General features: G+C 35.6%; 1 protein-coding gene across 3 annotated transcripts; it reads left to right on the top strand.

Annotated features, from left to right (window-relative positions):
- Window positions 1-698: 698 nt before the first annotated feature.
- LOC116172944 (UNC93-like protein MFSD11) lies at window positions 699-20,171 on the top strand. 3 transcript variants are annotated; one of them, XM_031490223.1, is made up of 5 exons: window positions 699-821; window positions 18,523-18,692; window positions 18,740-18,916; window positions 18,961-19,663; window positions 19,710-20,171. In XM_031490223.1, the coding sequence occupies exons 1-5, from the start codon at window positions 735-737 to the stop codon at window positions 19,902-19,904; spliced, it is 1,332 nt and encodes a 443-aa protein (XP_031346083.1). In that variant the 5' UTR covers window positions 699-734; the 3' UTR covers window positions 19,905-20,171. The 3 variants fall into 3 exon arrangements, with proteins under 3 accessions (XP_031346083.1, XP_031346084.1, XP_031346085.1); XM_031490224.1 differs by lacking the exon at window positions 699-821 and adding an exon at window positions 904-1,166; XM_031490225.1 differs by lacking the exon at window positions 699-821 and adding an exon at window positions 1,905-2,208.
- Window positions 20,172-22,166: the final 1,995 nt, after the last annotated feature.

The following is a 22,166-nucleotide window of genomic DNA, read 5'->3' on the forward strand; positions in this document are numbered from 1 at the left end:
GAGGCCATCTTTAATCATGAACGAGTCGAATGTGTGCAGCCTCACGACCCTTATCCATCTATCAAACCCACGGCCGTTTATTTTGCTAATTCAGTGCTTCCCATGGACCCGCACGATATTCTGCGTAATCCTGACCTAGCTGTGTTGAGCACGTAAAACCCAGCAAGGTAGTATTATCGCCAGTCGATACCCATCCGACTGGCACGAGTAGCTTGCTCAAGCCATTAACTGTGATGACGCGATGGAAACTAGCGACTCATAAGTCATAAGAATACAGAACGCCAATTTTATTAAAAACCTATTGATTTTAAAACATTGAACTCTTAAAAATGTTGTACAAACTGTTTAAGATCTATCAAATAAATTAATATATTTCACGTACACTACAAAAACTTCACGAATTTAATAATTAAATGGTTTAAACAATCTATTTTTGATTTATGTACTGCTTTAAGTGTGATTGCTATGGCCTTAGGAATCATATATCACGGGATGGGATTTTCAAAATTTAGTGCACGAAAATAGTGTACAAACTTAGTTCTACTTGGCATCTTTACATTTCTAATTTGTAATAATCGCTTAACCCAGTTTTTATACTACAAACTTAACTGATAATAATAATTGTGACAATTTTCTCATTATTACGGTGGAAGGTGTAAATGCATAAATACAGCCTACAGTTTCTCCCAAAATCAGTTTTTCTAACCAGTTCTGTGACTTTGAATCGAAAAATTATGGAGCGAAAATTGCGAAACGTCGTATTTTTGGGGATTGGAATGATGCTCGTGTTTAGCGCTTTTCAAACCATCAGCAATATAGAGGCAAGTTTTTTAAATGTATAATTAACGCTGAATATTCAAAAGATGCGCTGCCCGCGCATTTAATTTTCAAATCAGATTAGTTTGCGCGCTTTCGTCGCAGATGTCGGAGCGGTTTCATTGGAAAGTTTGAACGTATAAATTGTAGTAAGGGACATATCATTACTTAGTTTACAACAAATTGCTCGAATGCGGTTGTGTGCGGCAATAGTCAATTGTTTTTATTTACGACATTCTCAATTAACGTACACCAATTCCAATATGGATAGAAAACTAATTAACGTGATTTTACTGGGACTGGGATTCATGTTCGTTTTTACCGCCTTTCAAACGATGGGCAACATTCAGGTATGTCTTTCCAATTTTTCGGCCTGCTAACTCCCGGTGGCGATTGTTTAGGAATTGTAAACAAAAATAGTAGCTATATGTTTCGTATGGGCCACGCGACCTTGCACTTAACTGTTATGATAATTACACTCACAGATAAATACGCCCGGTTTCCTGCCAATGAATCTCTTCTTTTTTCAACATATCTTGAGGAATTCAAAAAATAGCCAACAAACTAAATCAGGTTGAGCAGGTAGGAATCTCACAGAGGGCATTGCCTTGCCCAATAATGGTACCCTCCAATCACGTTAACCAAATACGTTTTGCATTGCATTTTAATTTAATGCAGCTCTTTAAAACTAACATTTTTCTGTACGTTAATGATGGACGTAAACTGTTTGGGATTCAAATTAATTTAACTAATTACAACAATAGGTGCCTAGGTAGGTAGGTACATTAATTTTCAAATTAGATGTTTCGTTTTATTTTCGCCTATTAACAATGAAGCTATAATTGTACTATTAACATACGTCCTTCAAGTACAACACAACTTACGTTTACGTCGTACAATTACTACAATTTTCAAAAATGCTGAACTATATTGTACTGACAGATTTATTATGTATCATAATATATGGACAATTTGTTTAGTGGAAATTATTTCTGTCAGCACTATTTCAAACTACCAATAGCTTTATGTACGCAATAAGCTATGATGTTTTGTCATATTTTAATATGAATGTGCATCACGTTATCTGCTAACATGTTTTCAACATATTACGCGCGTTAATCCACAGTTGGGCGATTAGAATAATATATAACAGTAATAAAAGAATCTAATTTGTATAAGTGTGGATAATAAAGATAACAACAAACTGATTAAAAGATAACGCTGTTTTTAATAATATTTTTTCCGGTTATGAAACTTTTGAAGGGGACCAAAAATGACTCTTATGTGATGGTTTCCGTCCGTCTGTTCCTCACCTAACTTGAGAAGGAAAACAGACCGCGAGGTCTCACTGAGATTCATTCAACGGAGATATAATGTATTTTGAAGAACGAAGTAAGTGTCTGAACAGGGTACTCACAAAGTGAAGATAAAAGTTCTATGCTAGTTTTTGCTATTGTTATTTTGAATTTCCACTTACGGATAAGATTTCATCTAAAATTCCCCTCCTGAAATTCATAGGCGATTCATCGGTAGGTAACTTTAGTCATCATAGTGTACCTACAGTGTTAAAAAATAGTCAAGTGGAATTTCGTAGATAATAACAAAAGTAACGCGTATACGAACCGTATCATATCTAAAATAACGTTTGAATACACCTAAACAATTTTTTTTTGAAAGGGAGTAAACCAAAAATAATCTTGAATGATTGTTATGTGTATCTGATCCTACGAAGATTAGAATGGCAATAGTGATCAACAATTCCAAAAGTAAATGAAGTTTGAAACAATATGCCTACAAGACTCTACAGGCTTACGTTGCCAAATCAAATTGGGTTGATGCATTTAATTTTGTGTAAACTGTCCACTAGTATCGCTCTAGTATTCTTCCCAATGCTTTCCATGGTAGTATGACGTACAGACATTTGTAGCTATTAAAAGCTGGTTAACTGTTACGTTTCATGGACGTGCAAAGAGAAGCACGCGATATCTACTTCGAAGATCATCCCTCTAGGTTTCCAAAAAACTTCCTATTACTATGTAAAATAAACTATATGTTTTGGGAGCTACTGAGGCAAAACTTCAATCAAACCCTGAATTTTAGTGTCCCATTTCTGATACTTTAATAGGGTCCCAGCTAGCGCCGATATTCTATGAAAATTCTTACAACCGTCCCTAAACGAATATATCTCCAAAATCTCCCAGGAATATTCTAAATGTAGGTACTTAGAATAAAGTGAATATTCAAGGAATAATTATATTGGATATTCCATGATTATTTCCTAAAGAATGTTCCAGGAGTAATTAATTTTAGCGGAGGTTCGTAGGGTATTAACAACAGTGGGTGCCACTCCTACTTTCTTAATTTTGTCATTGGTTACACCCCAATATACTACAACAGATATTTTAATGTATAGCTGATCAGTAGTTAATTGAAAATATTCTAAGTAGGTATAATCAAAGTTAATTGCATTAGCGTCTTCACGTGGGACGCGAAATCGTAGTACGCAGATGCTGAGAAAGCGTCTCTCTGTATAAAAATACTTATGAAGAAAAGGTACGAGCAATATCGTTCATTTGAAAAAAAACTTTTTGTTTAATTTGTCCTTACTGATAATTATCAGTAAAGGGAAATTAAACAAACAAATCACTTTAGAAGATGATAGAAACCTCTTGAAACTTTTCACGGGCTTTTAAAGACGTTTAACGATGATTCGTGACACTAGGAATTGTGAAGGTTTTAATATCCCAACTGAGATCCTACAAATCATTTTAATTTTGAACTTGACTACCTCCCTTTAGCAACTTTCTCTGAACATAGCGCTCTTTCAAAAATTTTAAATTAAAGGGGGTACCTACGTATAAGTAGTAGGTACTTACCTTGTTTGAAATGGAGTTTAATGATCTATTCGCAACAGACAATTGGTGCCATAACTGAGAAGATGTAAAATTTTCATAATATCTCTATAACAAAACTCTACGCAATGCAATATTCAGTATATTAGTGTTAAAGCAAAAATCCATTCTACCAGACGTTATTTTCAGTACCCTCATAGTTCCACTGAAGGAGGTACTACTGAAAATCGACTTCATGAATGCTTTTAATACGGTTGATCAAGAGGAAATGTTGCGAAAAGTTTTAGAAATTTTACCACAATATTACAACTATTTGAATCAATGTTACCGTGATCATTCCAATCTTTATTATAAGTTCGAGATATACTCTTTGGTCCGAGGTTAGATATTTCTTTTCAAAGAGATCCTCTGGCTCTTCCGCAATTTTGCATGTATTAATTCAGGACATGATAACAACTATATTTGAGTGATGGTGCTTTGGCTGGTGATTACTATATCATCTTCGAAGATCTCGCATCCATTATTAAAAAATCTACAGAACTTGGTTTGCAACTCAATTGTAGCAAATGTGGATTGTCTTTCCTTTGTGCTGAAGATGATTGTACCTCCATCTCACCAGTTATACGGCAATTTGAAAGTTGTTTAACTTTTTATTTCCCATAATAAGGCAGCATTCAGTTGTTTGATATCAGAAAACAAATGAGTAACAAAAAACAATTGATTTTTTTTAATAGGAATGCACCCTTTCATTAGCCTCATTTTTGATAGAGACACTTTTTTTCTCTTTTCGATGATGTAACATGTTAGTACCCATATACAAGAAAATTAAAAAAAAATTATTATAATTACATCTACAACATTAATCTAGATATCCTGCAACCAAAATAAAACAAATGATCAACGTGTACCTACGTTTCTTATGAAACCTTGAAGACAGCAAGAAATTAGCAATAATTGCTGTAGCAATTTCTCCCAGAATACTCAGACTTTCATTTCAAGCTTTCCATGGTAGGTTAGTTCACTGTCTTGCAGTTAATAATAAAAATATTTTGAACACTAAAATAAAACCATTTTATTGCTAATTTCATTTTGTCTGCAAGGTTTAATAAGAAACGTATACACGTAAACACGATCATTTGTTTTATTTTGATGCAGGCTTAATGTTATGGATGTAATTATAATGAGTTCTTTTGAAACATTTTCTCGCATTAGGGTACAAGTTACATCACCGAACAGAAAAAAAAACCCTTTCAAATGAACCTAATGAAAAAGTGAACTGACATTAAAAAAATTCAATCGCTCTTCGTTACTCATTTGTTTTCTGAAATAAAAACAACTGAATGCTGCCTTATTAAGGAAAATAAAATGTTTAATTAATTTTATATAAAAAATTGTTTTTTACAGTCCTTATTTACTTACCGAGACATATACTATATTCCATACATAATGGGCACCCGAGTCTAGGAAAAAAAACCCGTGAAAAAAAACCCGGAATAAAAACCCACGGAAAGAAAACCCCCCGGAAAAAAAAAACCCCTGGAATGAAAACCCCCTTTTTGCATCTCCACAATAGGTAGGTAAACATCTTAGGGCGTTTGCACAAGGCAAGCCTATAGTATAAGTTATTCCAAGTACAAGATCTGAAAATTGGATTGAATTTTTAGATTTTATACTTGAAATAGCTTATACCTGGTATATACTTGCATTGTGGAACCGGCCCTTCGTAAAATTTCTAAAAGTGCGAGCTGTGTACTCCTGTGCTGAATTAGCTTGCAAAAAGCGTTGTTTATTGACTTATACCCAGTTTCACAAAGAGTGTTAGTTAATCAATGATTATATGGTATATGATTGGTCGATTTTTAATGTTTACCAAATGACATGGGCTCAAACCAAAGTTATTCATATGTTAAATATGAATAAATGATTGTGATCTTAATCACGTTTGCGAAAACATATTTTAAATTCATTTAAAATTACACCAACAACATTTAGGTCAATTAATCCCAAAAAGGAAGAAAGCAAAATATGTACTGCTGCAAAGTAGACTAAAAAATATCTGCGAAGAATACAGCGCCGGACAAAGAGATGTGGTAAACTTCTTAGAAGCTATAAGTCATAATATTAGGTTTAATTAGGGTTAATGGTAGTTTAGGGTAATATGCAATTACGTATTTTGTAAAAATTGTGAAAATTTGTTAATAGAATATCTCAACCGAGTTCTGTTTGATATTCCTGTTTCAGTAAACAATATGCAACTTTAGCTCTCGCGCAATATTTCCTTTTTTTCCCTGTGGTTTTTCTTCCGGTTTTTTACCAGGGGGTCTTTCTTTCCGTGGGTTTTTTTCCGGGGGGTTTTCTTTCCATGGGTTTTTATTCCGGGGGTTTTTATTCCGGGTTTTTTTTCCAGGAGCCTTTTTTTCCGGTACCGGGGCATCCTGTATCCTGTATATGGAGGCCTCGGATCTTTTTTTACGCACGAGTTTATCTTCAGCTATTCTTCCTCTCTATCTCATCAAATAATCTGGCTCTTGATGAAGCTTTATTATTTTGGAATTTATTAACAAATGCTGACCTTTTAGACTGTTCAGCTGCTTTTCCCCAATCACAATGGGATGATGTGATGTGGTCAATACCACCAATCATTCAATTCACAGTATGTTAACCGTCGCCATTTTCTGAATAATATTTAAAGTGAATATTATTAATATTACGTGTAGTTGTATAATATTGCATTATTCGGAGGCACTTTCCAAGCACGGAAAAGTCAACCTTCTTTTCTACGTTTTTATTATTATAATATATTAATAATAAAAGTAAACGTGATAATCAGATAAAGTTTAAGTAGTACACAATTGTGTAAGAATTCCAAACAGTCGTGTCAAACACGTGCCTCTTAGGAGAGATAAATTTTGCAATAAAATTTAGCGTAAAATACGTCACATTTAGGAATTACTTGTTCTTTGTATGCCAATTACAAAATAAAGGTATAAATTGAGGTGCAACATATAATTAATAATGGAAAAAAATTAAATGGTGGAATGGACCAAAACAAACGGTCCCAAAAGTTTAGTTTGCAAGCTACGCCTAAGTCCCAAAATGTGCGATTGTTGAAAGAGCATCTTCTTTTCGATTGTGTAAGAGATTTTTCCTTCTCTAAACGGAGGCGCCTATCAAATTCTGGTCTCCATGGATTTTGGTGCATGAAAGTATCTCAAAAAATTTTTTAAAAAACAATTAAAAAATATAAAAAATTGCATCATAATTACGCAATAATAACAATATCTAACAAACAATTATTTACTAAACTGACCCATTGTTTCAATTTCTTCAGATTCTGTACGTTTTTTTGCATTCTTCCATTCTTTCCAATTTTTCGGATTATTAATTTTTTTTTTCAGTTCGTTCAGATTCTGCAAATCCGTCTGATTTCTTAGACTTGTAGGATTTTCCGTTTCTTCTAATTCTTCTGGTTGTTCAAATTTCTTAAGATCCTGCGAATGCTTTCGATTCTTCGGTTTATTTAGATTCTTCGGTTTCTTCAGATTTTTTAAAGTATTCGGAGTTTGGCATTATATTTTTCTGTTTCTTTCAACATAGATTCTGCCGGCCCGTGTGGCGCAGTTCAGTTGAAGCTGGACTGCGGTACTAAGGGTCCCTGATTCGAATCCGGGTTCGGCCATGGATACCCCACCCTCTCAAAAATAAAGGCCAAAATTAAATTTTAAAAAATAAAAAATTACTTCAGATGTGCTTCAGATCCTTCTCATTCTTCAGTTGCATATCGTTCGAATTTTTAATTGTTTCCAGAAGCTAAAAATTCTTCACAGACTCTTTGAATTCCTCAGACTCCGCAAGTGTATCAAATTTTTAGATTCCTTACACTACAGAGCTCTTTCCCCTGTGACATTGAAAATTTTCGTTTTAAACCCTTCAACTCTCCAACATGTTGTTCAGAATCTTCCAATTCTCGAACGCTTCTCAGGTAATGTACCGTGTGTCCTATTTTGGTTGAGACTGTAGTGTACCTCGGCAATTTTTAAACCCTGTGCCACCTTTTTGTGAAACTTGTAATTCCACAAACACAATCAATCTAAAGTGCAGTTTACGTTTGTGATTTTGCTTACGATTTCTCTTGCGAGTTGTCCTGTTTTCGAGTCCGAACAAACTTATTCTTAATTGTTGATAGCAAATCGTAACGTAAACAGAAAACCACCAAAATAACCGCTAACAAGAGTCGAATAAATAATCGGACGAAAAATCATATGGGAAATCGTAAGTAATATCACATAACGTAAACTGCACTTAACTACGGTTGTTTCTGAGACACAGGGTGAAAACGATCCCATCCATGTAGCTCCTTAAGTCACGTAACCAAATTTTTACGCTTATCTCCGAAAACCCTCCGTTTTTTCCCGTTAAAACGCATTCTTATCACTAACAAATTAAGTCACCCGTTTAACAAAAGTAATCAAAGTGCCCATAAATTAAAACAAAACTGTTACTGTCACAAAATTTAACCATAACTTGTCCCACATTTAACAAATATAGGAATTAAGTTTTTAAAAAGGGAAAACAGGCCACTTGGATACAAATAGAAACGCAATAATCATTTTGTGTGACCCCACCAGAATTATTAAATAATTTCAGTTGAATTTTCGGCATTCTATCACATTGCACTTGTGTTGTCAACAATCTTAGTATTTATAATCCGTTAGGAATATTTTGCGTGTACAGGGTGTAACAATTAAGTATGTAAAAAGACTGGGTGATAGAGGCGGCTAAAAGTATTTTTTACCAAATAAACTGAAGGCCCAAAGTACTTCGTTTTGGAGTTGCTTTCTCATGCAAGAATCTCAAAATTTGCTTTTCTTCATTACTTTTTGCTCGACAACCATTCCACAATGATTAACGGTTTTACTTAGTTTTTGAGTTTTCTCATTTTTTTTTAAAAAGTTCTCAGAGTTATCAAATTTGTAGAAACCAATTCGAGATCGGCTTTTTTCGGATCCCCCTTTAGTGGCGTTGCATCTGGTGATAGAAATTTTAGGAACACTTTTACAAGATCGAAAAGGAAATGCCCAAAAACCTAAATAAAGCTGTTAATTCCATCCTTCTTTCCCTTATGATTACTGAGAAGAAACTGTTACACCTTGTATAGCTATAGTAGGTACTTCGCAAGAATTGCAGTTCGATTTTAACTCTTGGGTCGTCTTTCTCTGAATGCCTCAGAAATGAATTTTCAATATTGGCCAATTAAGTGATGTTGAAATCGTCATTTAGGTATGCTGGAAATTCGGTGAAAATTTTTCCAATGCTAAAAACGATTTGTGGTTGGGTACGCGTACTGTTTACCCGGTATCCCATAATAAAACAATCCGGCTCTGGATCTAATGTGAACTATAAAAGCCGTAGGTGTCTTGTGTGTTCGAGAAGTGAAACACGTTGACCTTTTCCTTTTCAAGAGAAGAAGAGACTTACCTACCTGACAGTGCTTTGTAAATACCTTCTTAGAGTAGGTAATGTCCACCCACGATGTCTATTAATATTTCTTTTCTATTGCAGAAAGTATCGTCGCTCAAATTTAAGACACTGTCAAATGTAACCCAGTAAGTTATTGTTAATGAAATGAAGAATTAATATTATAGGTCAAGTCGAGGGTCAAGTCTAATACTGCAAAGCTAAGGTTGACTCTAATTGGAAAGTGCCTTTTCAATTTGCTTATCCCAAAAGTGTCACTAGTTATTCTTTGCTAGTTTTGTCCGTGTAATGGCCATCGAAAAACAGAAGCAATAATTACTTAAATCTTCAACTATTTTTTGTTAATTGATATGACATTTGCAAATATCTTAGCTCTTAGCTATTGATTGCGAATTTTGCCAGTGCTTACATCACAACGGCTGCAACTTTCTATGGCGTTATGGCAGTTATGGCATTACTATCATTTTTACGCAAAACCGACCAATCCACTATCACTATCGTGATTTGAAAGTATCGGCAATGGCCATATCAACGTTTTGCAACGATAATCTTTACGTCCATTCTTCAATTTCAGTTAACTGTAATAATACGAAATCGTCTATTCATGTAACCTAATTATTGCAAACCAACAAACACGCGCATTCGTCACGGAATTTTCATAATTTAGATAATTATCGTAATTACAGATACCATTAGACTTTTGTTTATTCAGTTTTAATTAACCAAACTTTATGCAGGTGAACAACATTTTTTTTTCTTACACCTCGAATTTCTCTTTTTACTCGTAAGTACGGTGTACGGTTGGGTGTGGACGGATTTAATTGTATGGATATGGCTAGTAAAAGTGAAGGTGTTAACCTTTCGCGAAAGAAAAACACGTTGAACGTTTTGCCAAAACTTTTTTTTGTGAAATACTACCTAATCTGTATTCCATAACTATAGACCAAACAATCACACGTGGTGCTGGAAGGTTCTGATGAATAAAAAAAGTTAAGGTGAAGGCCTTGTTATTATGTAAAAATTAGTATTCGTATGCAAGACAGGTAAACAGCCGTAATTTAATTGAAGGAAAGGTTAAATTTGTACATACCTAACTGTTTACTTTCGCCATGAAAACTGCAATATTTGTATGCGAACGTGCATAGACGTAGGTTACCGCGAGATTCGGGAAACTCAAAGTATGTAAGTGGATTAAAATGGAACGTAATGATCGAGAGGAATGTACTAATCATTCGCTTTCGAATTTGAGGCTCCTTTTTGTTTGCATTAGTGGCATCACAATAGCTGCAGTGACCTCCTAAAGCCTCCTTGCTTATGGTTTTGATTTTCCTAAATATATCAAAAATGACAGAAAGGCAAGAAAGAGGTCAACCCAAACAAAAAAGTTGAAGAAGACGAGAAAATCGAGGGTTATAGCGACGAGAATCTTCAACCACAGGAGATGAAGTACTAAAGCTGAAGAGTACTGCAGGTAACCAAAGAGTCGTTTATTGGTTCAATGTTTGTTACCGTTTATAACGATTGGAAGAATTCGAAGGAACCTAGGAGATAAAAAGGCGAAGAAACCAAAAATAGTTGAGGAATTCGAAGAAGCGCAAAATACCGAAAATGTCAAAAAAACGAGAAACGTGATGAAGCTGATAATCTGCTCGCGTTCACTCTTCGCATGAAGCGGTATATATGAAATTTGACACATATCAAATACATAAAATTTAAACCGCACAGCGGGCTCCCGTTACATAATATTTAACATTTTCAAAGGTTTCAGCGCACTTTTTTCTGGGAACCTGCAGAGGAGAACATTCTTAGACAGTATAGTGTTAGGACGACTTCTAAGAACGTTTTAAAATAGAATTCTAAAATTCTTAATAAGTTTCTTTAGTATGAAAAGGTTTTATAAGAAATATTTCCATACATCAAGAAAATTTCTAGAACAATGTCTAAGGACTGAAGTCCATTATTGACAGTTGCCTATGAATCTTCACTTGAACCTCTGCCTCCAAGCAGCTCATTGATCCACGTTGTCACAAAATTGTATGTACACTATAACTAACACATATCAGAATATTTTCCATCTTACTCAGAGTAATTTATTCGAGGGTGAAAACAAAATGTCCATTTTTTTCTAATCTTAATTAAATATCTGAATATGAGAATCGCAGGAGAAGTATTGAACCGGTTTTTTTCCCCTGACATTTAGGTTACAGATTACAAAGATAAGATCTAAAAACAAATATTGCATTTGGGTTGTTGAACTTGTAATATCAAATTGGCTTTAGTTTCTTATACCGTCAAGTGAAGTTATACCCAAAAATACTTCGGGTATTAATACCAAACAATTTACTCTCATCGACAATCAACATTAGGGCCTATTCGCTTTCCAAATTAGTTAAATCAAGTTTGCTGCTCTGGAAAACGGAACCTTTTACCACAAAGGTTATCGTGAAGATATTAAGGTCAAGAGCTAGGTTAGTAGGTACATATATCAAGAAATTTATTCGTTCTATAAGATCCCCGTTTCTGCATCTTCAGTCAATAATAACAATGAACTTTGCAATGTATGAAGACGCAACATTTTTTATCATTGTTGCGTAAATCGCTCGTAAAACGAGAAATGGGAAAAAACCTAACAACAAATAGTAGATAATAATAAAAGACTTTCGATATTTATTGTTTGCCAAACACACACATTTTCGGGATTTTACTGCAATGGCCAAGAATGTTCAATTGGGAGCCTGTGAGGTCATTTTTTGTTCGAGACACAGTAGTATGCGGTGCAGAGGTGCAGAATTCGTACCCATGATCCATGGATGCAAGAAGAACTAAAATTCCCACCCTTGTCATAGATTTGTAAATCAATTTTACAATTTCACCTTTCTTTTAAGCGTCACTTGCAATACGGGGTTGACCATCACTTCTTTCAAATAAAAATATCGAATTTACTTCCTGAAAATGGATTTTAACAATAGTTTCTAGCTAGCAAAATGAAACGAACAATTACTATAAAACTTTAAATATATTGACCAAAAAATCGATAATGAAGTAGATCCAATTTGGAATTTCACCTTATAGATAATCAGAAGTCTTTTGGAGATTTGCTTTCTTGAAATTTGAACGAGCCAACTTAAAAAAACGATTTTTTGTATCAAACCTAATTCCAATGGATTCATAAATTGTAAAATACATGCAATACAAACGGCTTCAATTTGCTCGTAGTTGGATATCATATACAAATCTCAATTTTCCTTGATAATTGTTACTTAACTTCCACCAAATATAATTTACCTTTAATGTTAAATAAACAAAATTGCTGAAGTGATCCTTCTTTAATAAATTAAGATTAGTATAAGAACGATATGTAAAATTTTAACATAATGTAGAGATTTATCTAAATTTACATTTTTGAAGAGATCTTCCCAAATATTAATAGGGGTGGCCTCATGAACGGACGATATTTATTTGACGCAGTTTCGATGCAATAAAGTTTGTCACATTTCTAAATTGTTCTCAAATAATCGAATAACTTAAAAAGTATTGCCTTTTTTTGAGGCCGGAAAAGAAAATTGTCTGAGATCGACCGGGAAAAAACATTTTCCTATAGAATTTTGCCCGTAGAATCCCTAATTTCAGTTTTGAAGATTGGGCTACTAGATCAAAAGTTACAGCCCTTTGAATTTTTTTTCGAAATTGGTTTTCTGTCTATAACTTTTGATTGAGAAGTCTGATCGAAAAAGTACGAATTGTTTTGAATTCGATGCACCAAAATTAATAAGAAAAAGTGTTTTCCCGAGAAATTTTGGTGTGGTCGATTTTTGGTAAAAAAGGAAGGTTATACACTGCCTTTTTTTGAGGCCCGCAAAAAAATTGTCTCAGATCGACCCGGAAAAAAATTTTCTTATAGAATGTGGCCTGTAGAATCCATGATTTGAAACAGTTCCAAGATTGGGCTACTAGTTCAAAAGTTACAGCCCTTTGAATTTTCTTTCGAAATTGGTTTTCTGTCTATAACTTTTGATTGAGAAGTCTGATCGAAAAAGTACGAGTTGTTATGGATCCTACGCACCAAAATTAATAAGAAAAAGTGTTTTCCCGAGAAATTTTGGTGTAGTCGAATTTTGGTAAAAAAGGAAGGTTATACACTGCCTTTTTTTGAGGCCCGAAAAAAAAATTGTCTCAAGATCGACCCGGAAAAAAAATTTTCTTATAGAATGTGGCCTGTAGAATCCATAATTTGAAACAGTTCCAAGATTGGGCTACTAGTTCAAAAGTTACAGCCCTTTGAATTTTCTTTCGAAATTGGTTTCTTGTCTATAACTTTTGATTAAGAAGTCTGATCGAAAAAGTACGAATTTTTTTGGATTCTACGCACCAAAATTAATAAGAAAAAGTTTTCCCGAGAAATTTTGGTGTAGTCGATTTTTGGTAAAAAAGGAAGGTTATACACTGCCTATTTTTGAGGCCCGCAAAAAAATTGTCTCAGATCGACCTGGAAAAAAAATGTTCTTATAGAATGTGGCCTGTAGAATCCATAATTTCAAACAGTTAATTAATTTATCACTTGATGAATATGCATGGAAGTGTTTCAAAAAGTTGGTTTAGGTTGATTTTGGAATGTTTACTGCGGCTGACAGACCGTAGGACATTTCGGCCCTAATACCGGTCCGCGATTCCGTGGCCAATCAGTGCTGAGTACTGCTATTTATGCGCTTGCTCGTAAGTGGATCGAAAATTAAGGGTCTCAGTTAACGAAAATGGTCTAGGTGTACGCCTCCACGTCGGGCCTCACACGCCCCAACTCCTTGGGATCCAGGTTCGGTGACCGGAAAACAAAAAAAAAGACATACAAAGAAAATATCTGACCCAAAAGATGGAAGGTCGGTGGTATCGTTGCGGGCGGTTTATCGCGCATTCGTGTAGGTGTAAAGGTGGTGCCGTTAATTTACGGCATGCTTAATATACCATGCTACTACCTTAAAACGCAACCATTTACTAATCTATTCCGGTTTTAAAAAAATGCGCATTATCTACACAACACAATTTATACGCGTTTAAGAATGTAACTTCCTTCAAAGACCATAGATTGGCGTAGGGCGGTTTGAATTTGGTATAGTAATTCAAATTTAAAACTATTAAGATTTTAAAAGTCAATTTCCATTCGGAAAAGTATTACTTTAACACAAATTATTGCCATTCCTTTTACTTTTTATGTCTCAATATCAATTTTGATTCCATGCTTTCAAATCACAACAAAGTAGTTTATGCTAAAACAAGCTGGAAAGTAATGTATCTTGCAAACTGAACAACCTACTTGACATCCTTTATAAACATCAAACCAGGCAAGTTATGTTGCTCAGCTCAAGTCGAGTCTTTTGTACTATTCTGTTTCCTCCGTGGTTTCAATTTTACAACGAGGGAGCAGCTTAATGACTGTCCGTCGCAGTTTAGGAAAACAGAAAAATGCGATGAATGTACGAATTGATAATACTGTACTGTCAACATCCGTGCTCGTCATCTTCCATTCCTTTGTGTAAGATGACTGCCATGTAAAGTTTATATTTTAACAAACTGTAGAAATAGGTACTTATATTCACATCGTTTTCGTGGTGAGCATTTTGAACCGTTCGTCCTTACCTCACTTTATGGATGGAAGGCGAGGGGGCTTGTCTCACTTGAGAAAATGAGTTCACTGGGCCGTAAAAGTGCAACACTTCTTGCTGATAAGATACCTACCTTGACATAAAAATCTAAATTACCGATAAAAATCCGAACACAATTAAAAAAATACAAGGGATGACCATATGCTCTAATGAAATGCACATTCACAAATTGTGTGTGAAGTTCAATGGGAGAAAGTATGTTGTGCAGGTGTTCGATATGCTAATGCAAAATGATAAAGGCAAGGGATCGTAGTAATAATAGCACAATTATTGCATATGCCGTGAACTTGAACTGGTTTCATTTACAAAAATGGTTATCTGTGGGAAGATATTCGTTAATTTGGGACGCTTTATCGATCAGAAATTAAATTGTTGTCGTCATCGGCGTTTGGTTTATCCAGCTATCTCCGAGGCGTTCCAGTATTTGCGTAACGTATTGCGGTGTAAATGTCAAGAAGCTGTAAAAATCACCTACGCAAAATGCAGATTTAACCCAGATTTTCTTACATTTTTATGCACTTGCCCAAGAATTATTGCTTGAGAATGAAGGATAAATCTTGGAAAAAGTAAAAGTTCTGGGATCTTTCCGACTTGATATCTATCGGAAAAATCGATCGCCTACTCACACAAAATTTGGGAGAGCCGTCGTGTTGCTCAATTTGCACGGTTAGGCAAAGAAATCATAAGCTCATTTATCAAATTTGCGTATAAAACTCGCAAATTAGTCATTCGACAGCTTCCCAAACTAATGACCGGAGGTTTATACTGAATGAATATAGCAAGTTAGATTCCATAAAGCTTCCCAAAAGAAAAGCGTGCACTTTTATCCAGGTCACTTCAATAAAAGATTTAAGTCTGTAATTATACGACTTGTGGTGACTTAACATTGATGATACACGTTTTTCTCGTCACTTTCTTGAACTAACATGGCCAATACCATCATGGAAACCATATGAATATGTGTTCCATGCAGAATTTAGGTGGTATTGTTTCTGTAAAATCCTTCTTATCTGATTTGCACTTATTGATACATTATCTTCAACCAAAAAATCAGAATAATCATAATCTGTTTTTAAAATTTGATCCGAGGTTTTATAAGGGAAATCTAAAGAGTCTCCCATTTTAAAAACCCTCAACTTTTTAAAAATTATAATCGAAACCCGTACCACCAATCATCCACCTTTTGGTAATCAATGCCGATAAAGGTTTATCATCTTGTCATAAGATAAAGATAGAGAGTTTATTTAGTAAATAAATGCATGTTTGGTATGTTAACAAGTTGCCTATTTTAAGACACAAGATGGATATAAATGAATGACACACTTAACAATTTTTTCTGAATCTCTTTGCTGAAACCATATTCTTTGAATCGACTTACTAGACGTTTTGTCACTGTCAACAGATCCGATGTAAAAATGTTGTTTAGATTTTAGTGAGTTTTGGGGTCAGCGATACACGGTTCATTCATTTAGAAGAAGACATAGGGATTTCATGTGTCTACTTTTAAATGATCAAAATAATTCTGAAATACGCCTACTTTTATGCAACCAAAATAGCATGCGCACGCATTCCGTACTGTTATTCTGGGAATATTTTTTTTCTTATGGGATTCTTTTAACACAAATATTAAAACAGTCAATTTCATATCGTCCATTAAAATTAAGGGTTGTTTACGGTGGGGTCTCATGTGGATCGTATTTAAATAACCACTAATTTTAAAGCGATCAACACAGAAAATAAGTCTGTTATATTACAATTAATTAATATGGCATCAAAATCTTGGTTTGTTTTAAAAAGTTATTTTGGTTTGGTTAGGCGTCCTTCAGAAGAGTTTTGGTCATTTAAAACTAGACATAGGAAATCCCTGTGTCTACTTCTAAATGAATATCACTATATATTATTATATTCTGCTTCTCCGTGTCAACAGCATCGAATAGTTTGGTTGTGGCCTCTTTCACTTCGAATTTGTTGGAATCTGTTGTTCACACGAACGGACGCGAGTCCAGAACGTGTCCTAAGGTCTCGGATGAGATCTTTGTATGTGTGGTCAGGTCAGGATTCAAGCTGATATCTCGATTGAATTTATACATTTTGGTACAGGTAAGTTTGATCGCAAAGTTAATTACTTTGACCCTAACCGGTTCTTGAAGTTGTCAATTTTGTGAGCGATTTGCAATCTTCGGTGGCCATGATGGTTAGCAGGTTCTTGTAATTTTGTTTCATGTCGTTGGGTGTTATGAATTGTATGAATGTAAAATAAGTTCAGCTGAAGAAATAACTCCCTCCAGAACAATGGGGTTGGAAAAGAGGTACGACGATGAACACTTTCGCTTAGTAAGCAACACAGTTCTGCAAGTCCCAAAGGAAATTTTACAAGTCATTCCTTGCCGTTGTTTTACTACCAACTGCGGGGCCAGCAGGAAAATGCCTCCTCGTGGGAAGAACACCTACCATTTTTTTTATTAATATTGAATCGACGAAGATTCACAAATAAAATTAGTAATCATTTGAATTGAGAAACACATTCAACAAGTAATCACAAAATTACAATTTAAAGAGAAAACTAATGAGCCCATCAAGCTCATAATCAGGGGTTGGCCAGGCTGGGTGCAACCACACCTAGAAAGTGGTCCTGGCCCGTCTGGAAATTATGGTTTTAATGGATCCTTTACTAAATATAAATATACCTAATAACTAACCAACATACTAGGTAGGGCTTCGTTAACTTAGAACCACATTTTTAAATTTCCATGTAAAAAAAGTTCATCTGGTCCCATTATAAATTATGCTAAAAACCCTTGACTTTCGGGGAGTGCTATGTTAACGCTAGCACCATCCGATTGCACCCGATACAATTTTATTCTATTTACAAGAAGTTTAAAAAATACATAAAGAGCTACGAAATTAGTTAATTCGCAAATATGGAACAATTTGTTCAGGAATGTAATGGGCAAACTATAAAAAGAATTGAGCCTTCAGTTATAGAAAACCCACCCTGTAGTTTATACATATTAGAAATTACCTTAATTTAATGAATAAAATTAAATTCTATGTAAAACTGTTTAACCCATAACTCCCCATTTAATTAGTGACAGAGAGCTGTAAAGTAGTGCAACGTGGTTTATTTATTTACAATCAACTAACAATAAATTTATAACAGTTTTGAAATGAATTCATTTAAAACCGTAAATGTTGTTTTTTAATTTATTATGTAATTTTTCATTGCAATTATATTTACATTGAATGTTTGCAATAAAAAATTAATTGTCATTGAATGTTTACTACTGTAGCGAATATTCCAGAAATCCCGATAGACATCGAGTAGTCTCAAGGCTTCCACACGAATCCTGTATCCTTTAGGATCGTATAAATTGTCAACTAACGTTTACTATGCTTTAACTAACGTCAACTAAGGAAAATGCAAGACGCAAACGTGTTTAGGGGTAGTTCTGGCGACGTAGGGGGTGCTTGTGAAATTTGCCCCCTTACTTTCATTTTTTTATACAAATAGTCCATCAACTATAGTCCTCAACCTTGCTTCAAAGTACGTACTGCTCCAAACGTCCATTTGCGCTAATATTTCCTTCTATTACGTTCATATACAGGATCTCAATAACAAAACGGATGATGAAGGGGACCAAAACAAACATTTTTCCAAATAAATTGACGGTTAATATATATTTTCCACTATATTACTGACAGTTTTATTTCCTTAACAGAAAACAATCCTGGACAGCATCGGCCAGGAGGACGAAAACTTCAAAGGCGATGGCTACACAAGCATGGCTATTATTTACGCCGTCTTCGCTGTCTTCAATTGGCTCGCACCTTCCGTCATCAGTTTGGGTGGACCCAAGATTGCCATGTTTTACGGAGCGGTTACATATTTGTAAGCACCTCACAGTGGAGTAACTAAATTACGAAACTTTCTTACAGATTCTTCATTTTAACGTTTCTCTGGCCGAAAACCTGGCTGCTGTACCTAGCCAGTGGTATCATAGGGACGGGCGCTGCAATGATCTGGACCGGACAGGGAAATTACCTAACGCTGAATTCGACACCGGCCACCATTTCCCGGAACTCCGGACTATTTTGGGCGTTACTGCAGATGAGGTAAGACCTCCTGTTTTGACAACGTGTAACCTGCCCGCTTTCAGCATGTTCGTGGGGAATCTCTTCGTCTTCTTCCAGTTTCGCGGGTTGACCCACATCGATGTTAATACCAGAACCGTTGTTATATCAGTACTTGGCGGTATTGCGGCGGTGGGCATCGTAATATTAGTTGCGCTGCCACGTACCCGGATTGGAAGTACTGATTCGGTCAACGTGATCGAACAGCAGAGGGGACCCGTTGAAGCACTCAAGTCGGCAGCAAACCTGTTCCTTACCAGAGAAATGATTTTGCTCAGCGTCACCTTTTTCTATACAGGTATCGAGCTCTCGTTCTTCAGCGGGGTCTACAGTTCAGCCATTGGATTTACCAACGCGTTTGGGGAGAGCGCGAAGCAGCTGGTTGGCCTGTCTGGTATATTCATAGGCGCTGGAGAGGTACTGGGTGGTGCGCTGTTTGGAATTCTCGGTGCTAAATTCACTAGGTGGGGCCGTGATCCGATCGTTATCGGAGGATTTGTCTTCCATTTAGCGGCGTTCTTCGTTATATTCCTAAACTTGCCTAACAAGTCTCCATTCGCGCCCACCGACGATGAGGCCTTCATTACGTCATCGGCGATACTAGCGATCCTGTGCTCTTTTCTCCTAGGTTTTGGCGACTCCTGCTTCAACACGCAGATATACTCGATGCTGGGAGGCGTTTTCGCCCACGACAGCGCGTCGGCGTTTGCCATTTTCAAATTTACTCAGGTAGAAGCTTTCCATTAATCGTACGATTCACACGCTCTGATTTCAGTCGGTGGCAGCGGCAATCTGCTTCTTCTACGCTTCCGCCCTGGGACTCCACGCCCAGTTGGGCATCCTACTTTTCCTATCCATAATTGGAACCGTGACATTTGTCTACGTGGAATGGGCCGAGAATAAGAAAAAAAAGAAGATGGAACCGAACGAGGATGAGTCGGACTCGAGTGTTCAAACCGAAAAGTTTTAGACATTTTTACTGAGAGTTCCAACCACAGAATATTCGTCCTATAAATCATTCATTATCCTTTATCTGTGATAAAAAAAGCACAACTTTGGTACTGTGGTTGATTTGCGAGCGACGTAAAGACTGAGTTTAGTCTTGTTATAGATGTATGTAGATTTATTCGTTACCTACCTTTATATGTAAAGTCATACTGTGCCAATCGAATATTGTACTGTTAGTAGCATTGCTGACAATAAGTGGCTTTAAATTTTATATAATTTTCGTAATTAATCTTTTTCTTACCTTACTGCGTATTACCTAATTCAAGAGCAGACAAACTCTCCTTTTCCTTGAATGCTGAACATAGTATTCCCATGACATGGGTAACGTGAGGTGATGGATGCACCTTTCCAACGAGCATGTTGCAGGCCCATGCAAGTATGCACACCGATGCGGCGGTTCGCACGCATATTCCGTTGTAGAAATATTTCCCGTATCCGTCCCGCTCCCGTTCCCGCGCGTATGTGGTCCTTAAATTGTCTTAAGGTTTCCAATAAGATCCTTTCTGGGGATATTCGAAAGAGAAAATTTCCAGAAGATGCTTTTTGTGAATACTATGAGACAGGAGAGAAGGGAAAGATGCATGTAAAATTCCAGAGAGGCCTTGAAAAAGGTTTGTAGGCGGACCTTTAAGATTTCGTAGAGATTTTTTTCTTTAGAAAAAAATTCTATAAAGATAAAAACGTGTAGGTTTAATTTGACAATTTAGAATCATTCTTGAAATTTGATTATGCCAGAATTGTCGCGAACTTTTTTAAATTTTTCAAAATTTTTGTAGAGATAGAGACATTTCTTCATTTTGCAATGTTTCTATAGTATATTACATCATAAGGTTGGAATACTGCGTATTACAGGTGAGCAGAAAAATTGCAGCGGATGATCTATTCTAATTTTTTTTTCATTATGCACGGGTGTAGGTAATGGGTACTATAGCATGCCTCTAAATTATACGTTATGACTTATGACTTCATTTTCAGAGGGGTCGTAAAAAAAGATTATTTCGAAGGAGGCCAATTTAGTCTTCTTTTCCGATCTTGGCATTATCTCTTCCTCCTATTTATTAGCGAACTTTTCTCGAACGAAACTTTTCTTCCATGCTTTATGTTTGAGATGCGCATGCAGTCCGATATCTCTTCAAAATTCTTTATTTATTATTTTATCTCTGAGCTTCTCAAAAAGCCTACGCCAAAGCGTTTTATTTCCTTTTTTTCTTCTTTCAGGTGCGGGATTAGTAGCTTCCGTTCTTCGCATATTTTTTGTGGGAAATCTTCTCCATGCTTCAAATTCGTGGCTCGCTATGGGGACCTCCGTAACGATGACAGATACAGGGTAGGTTAAATAGAGGCAAAGTTGCCCCTTTTTGTGTTTAAAAAAACGCATTCGAAATTTTTTTTAAATCTTTGAAAATAACAGAGATATCACCGAAAATGTAAAATTTCTTTTCTTATTTGCCCTGAAATGTACCGATCCGGTTAGCGCCTTCTCTGGGCAGTGGGCACTCTTTTTCGGAGAATCTGAATCCATTATTAGAATTTCCATAGCACGCTAGATCTAGAAGCTACATGCTACTACTTTCTTATTTCTTATGGAGGCCATATTGGATTTTTTCTGAATGAAATGGAGAACATTTGAATGCGTCGCCATCATTGGTTCAGCAAGATCTAGTTACCCGTGAATCTTTTGTTGAGAAATGAATGCAAAACATTTGATTCTACAATTTTTCTTATAAATTTATTTAAAAGTAGGTATAGTATGACACGTCATTATTTCTCTTTTTAGTCCTCAATCTCATTCCGTAAAAATACAATATGGCGTCCATAAGAACTAAGAAAGTAGTAGCCTGTAGCTTCTACATCAGGCGTTGTTAAAATTCTTATTACAGGTTCATATTCTCCGAAAAAAAGTGATCATAGCAGGTCCTAACGGAAATTCTTCATACCCAACCGTTTAAGCTAGGGAAAAATTAAAACAAAATTTGACATTTGAAATTTTTCGGGGATCCCAATGGTGAGCCACGAAATTGAACCACCCTTTATCGTATAAAGTTACCTACACGTATTTCAAAAAGCGATTCATTTCCGTAAATTTGGACGGTAATTATACAACAAGATAACATCTAGTGCTTTGATCGCTTATTTGAAAAGGTAAACGGGTCCGGTGGCATATTTTTGCTATTTCAATTTCTCTTATGGCATCGCCTTATCATTCAACTTCAATGCGTCACAA

Source organism: Photinus pyralis, unplaced genomic scaffold, assembly GCF_008802855.1.
Source record: "Photinus pyralis isolate 1611_PpyrPB1 unplaced genomic scaffold, Ppyr1.3 Ppyr1.4_LG6, whole genome shotgun sequence".
Lineage (NCBI taxonomy): Eukaryota > Metazoa > Arthropoda > Insecta > Coleoptera > Lampyridae > Photinus > Photinus pyralis.

Coding starts and splice junctions, on each gene's coding strand:
- LOC116172944 (XM_031490224.1), top strand. CDS start 1,008: ATGCGGTTGTGTGCGGCAATAGTCAATTGTTTTTATTTACGACATTCT. Junction 18,693..18,739: donor TACGGAGCGGTTACATATTT/GTAAGCACCTCA, acceptor ACTTTCTTACAG/ATTCTTCATTTTAACGTTTC. Junction 19,664..19,709: donor CCATTTTCAAATTTACTCAG/GTAGAAGCTTTC, acceptor CTCTGATTTCAG/TCGGTGGCAGCGGCAATCTG.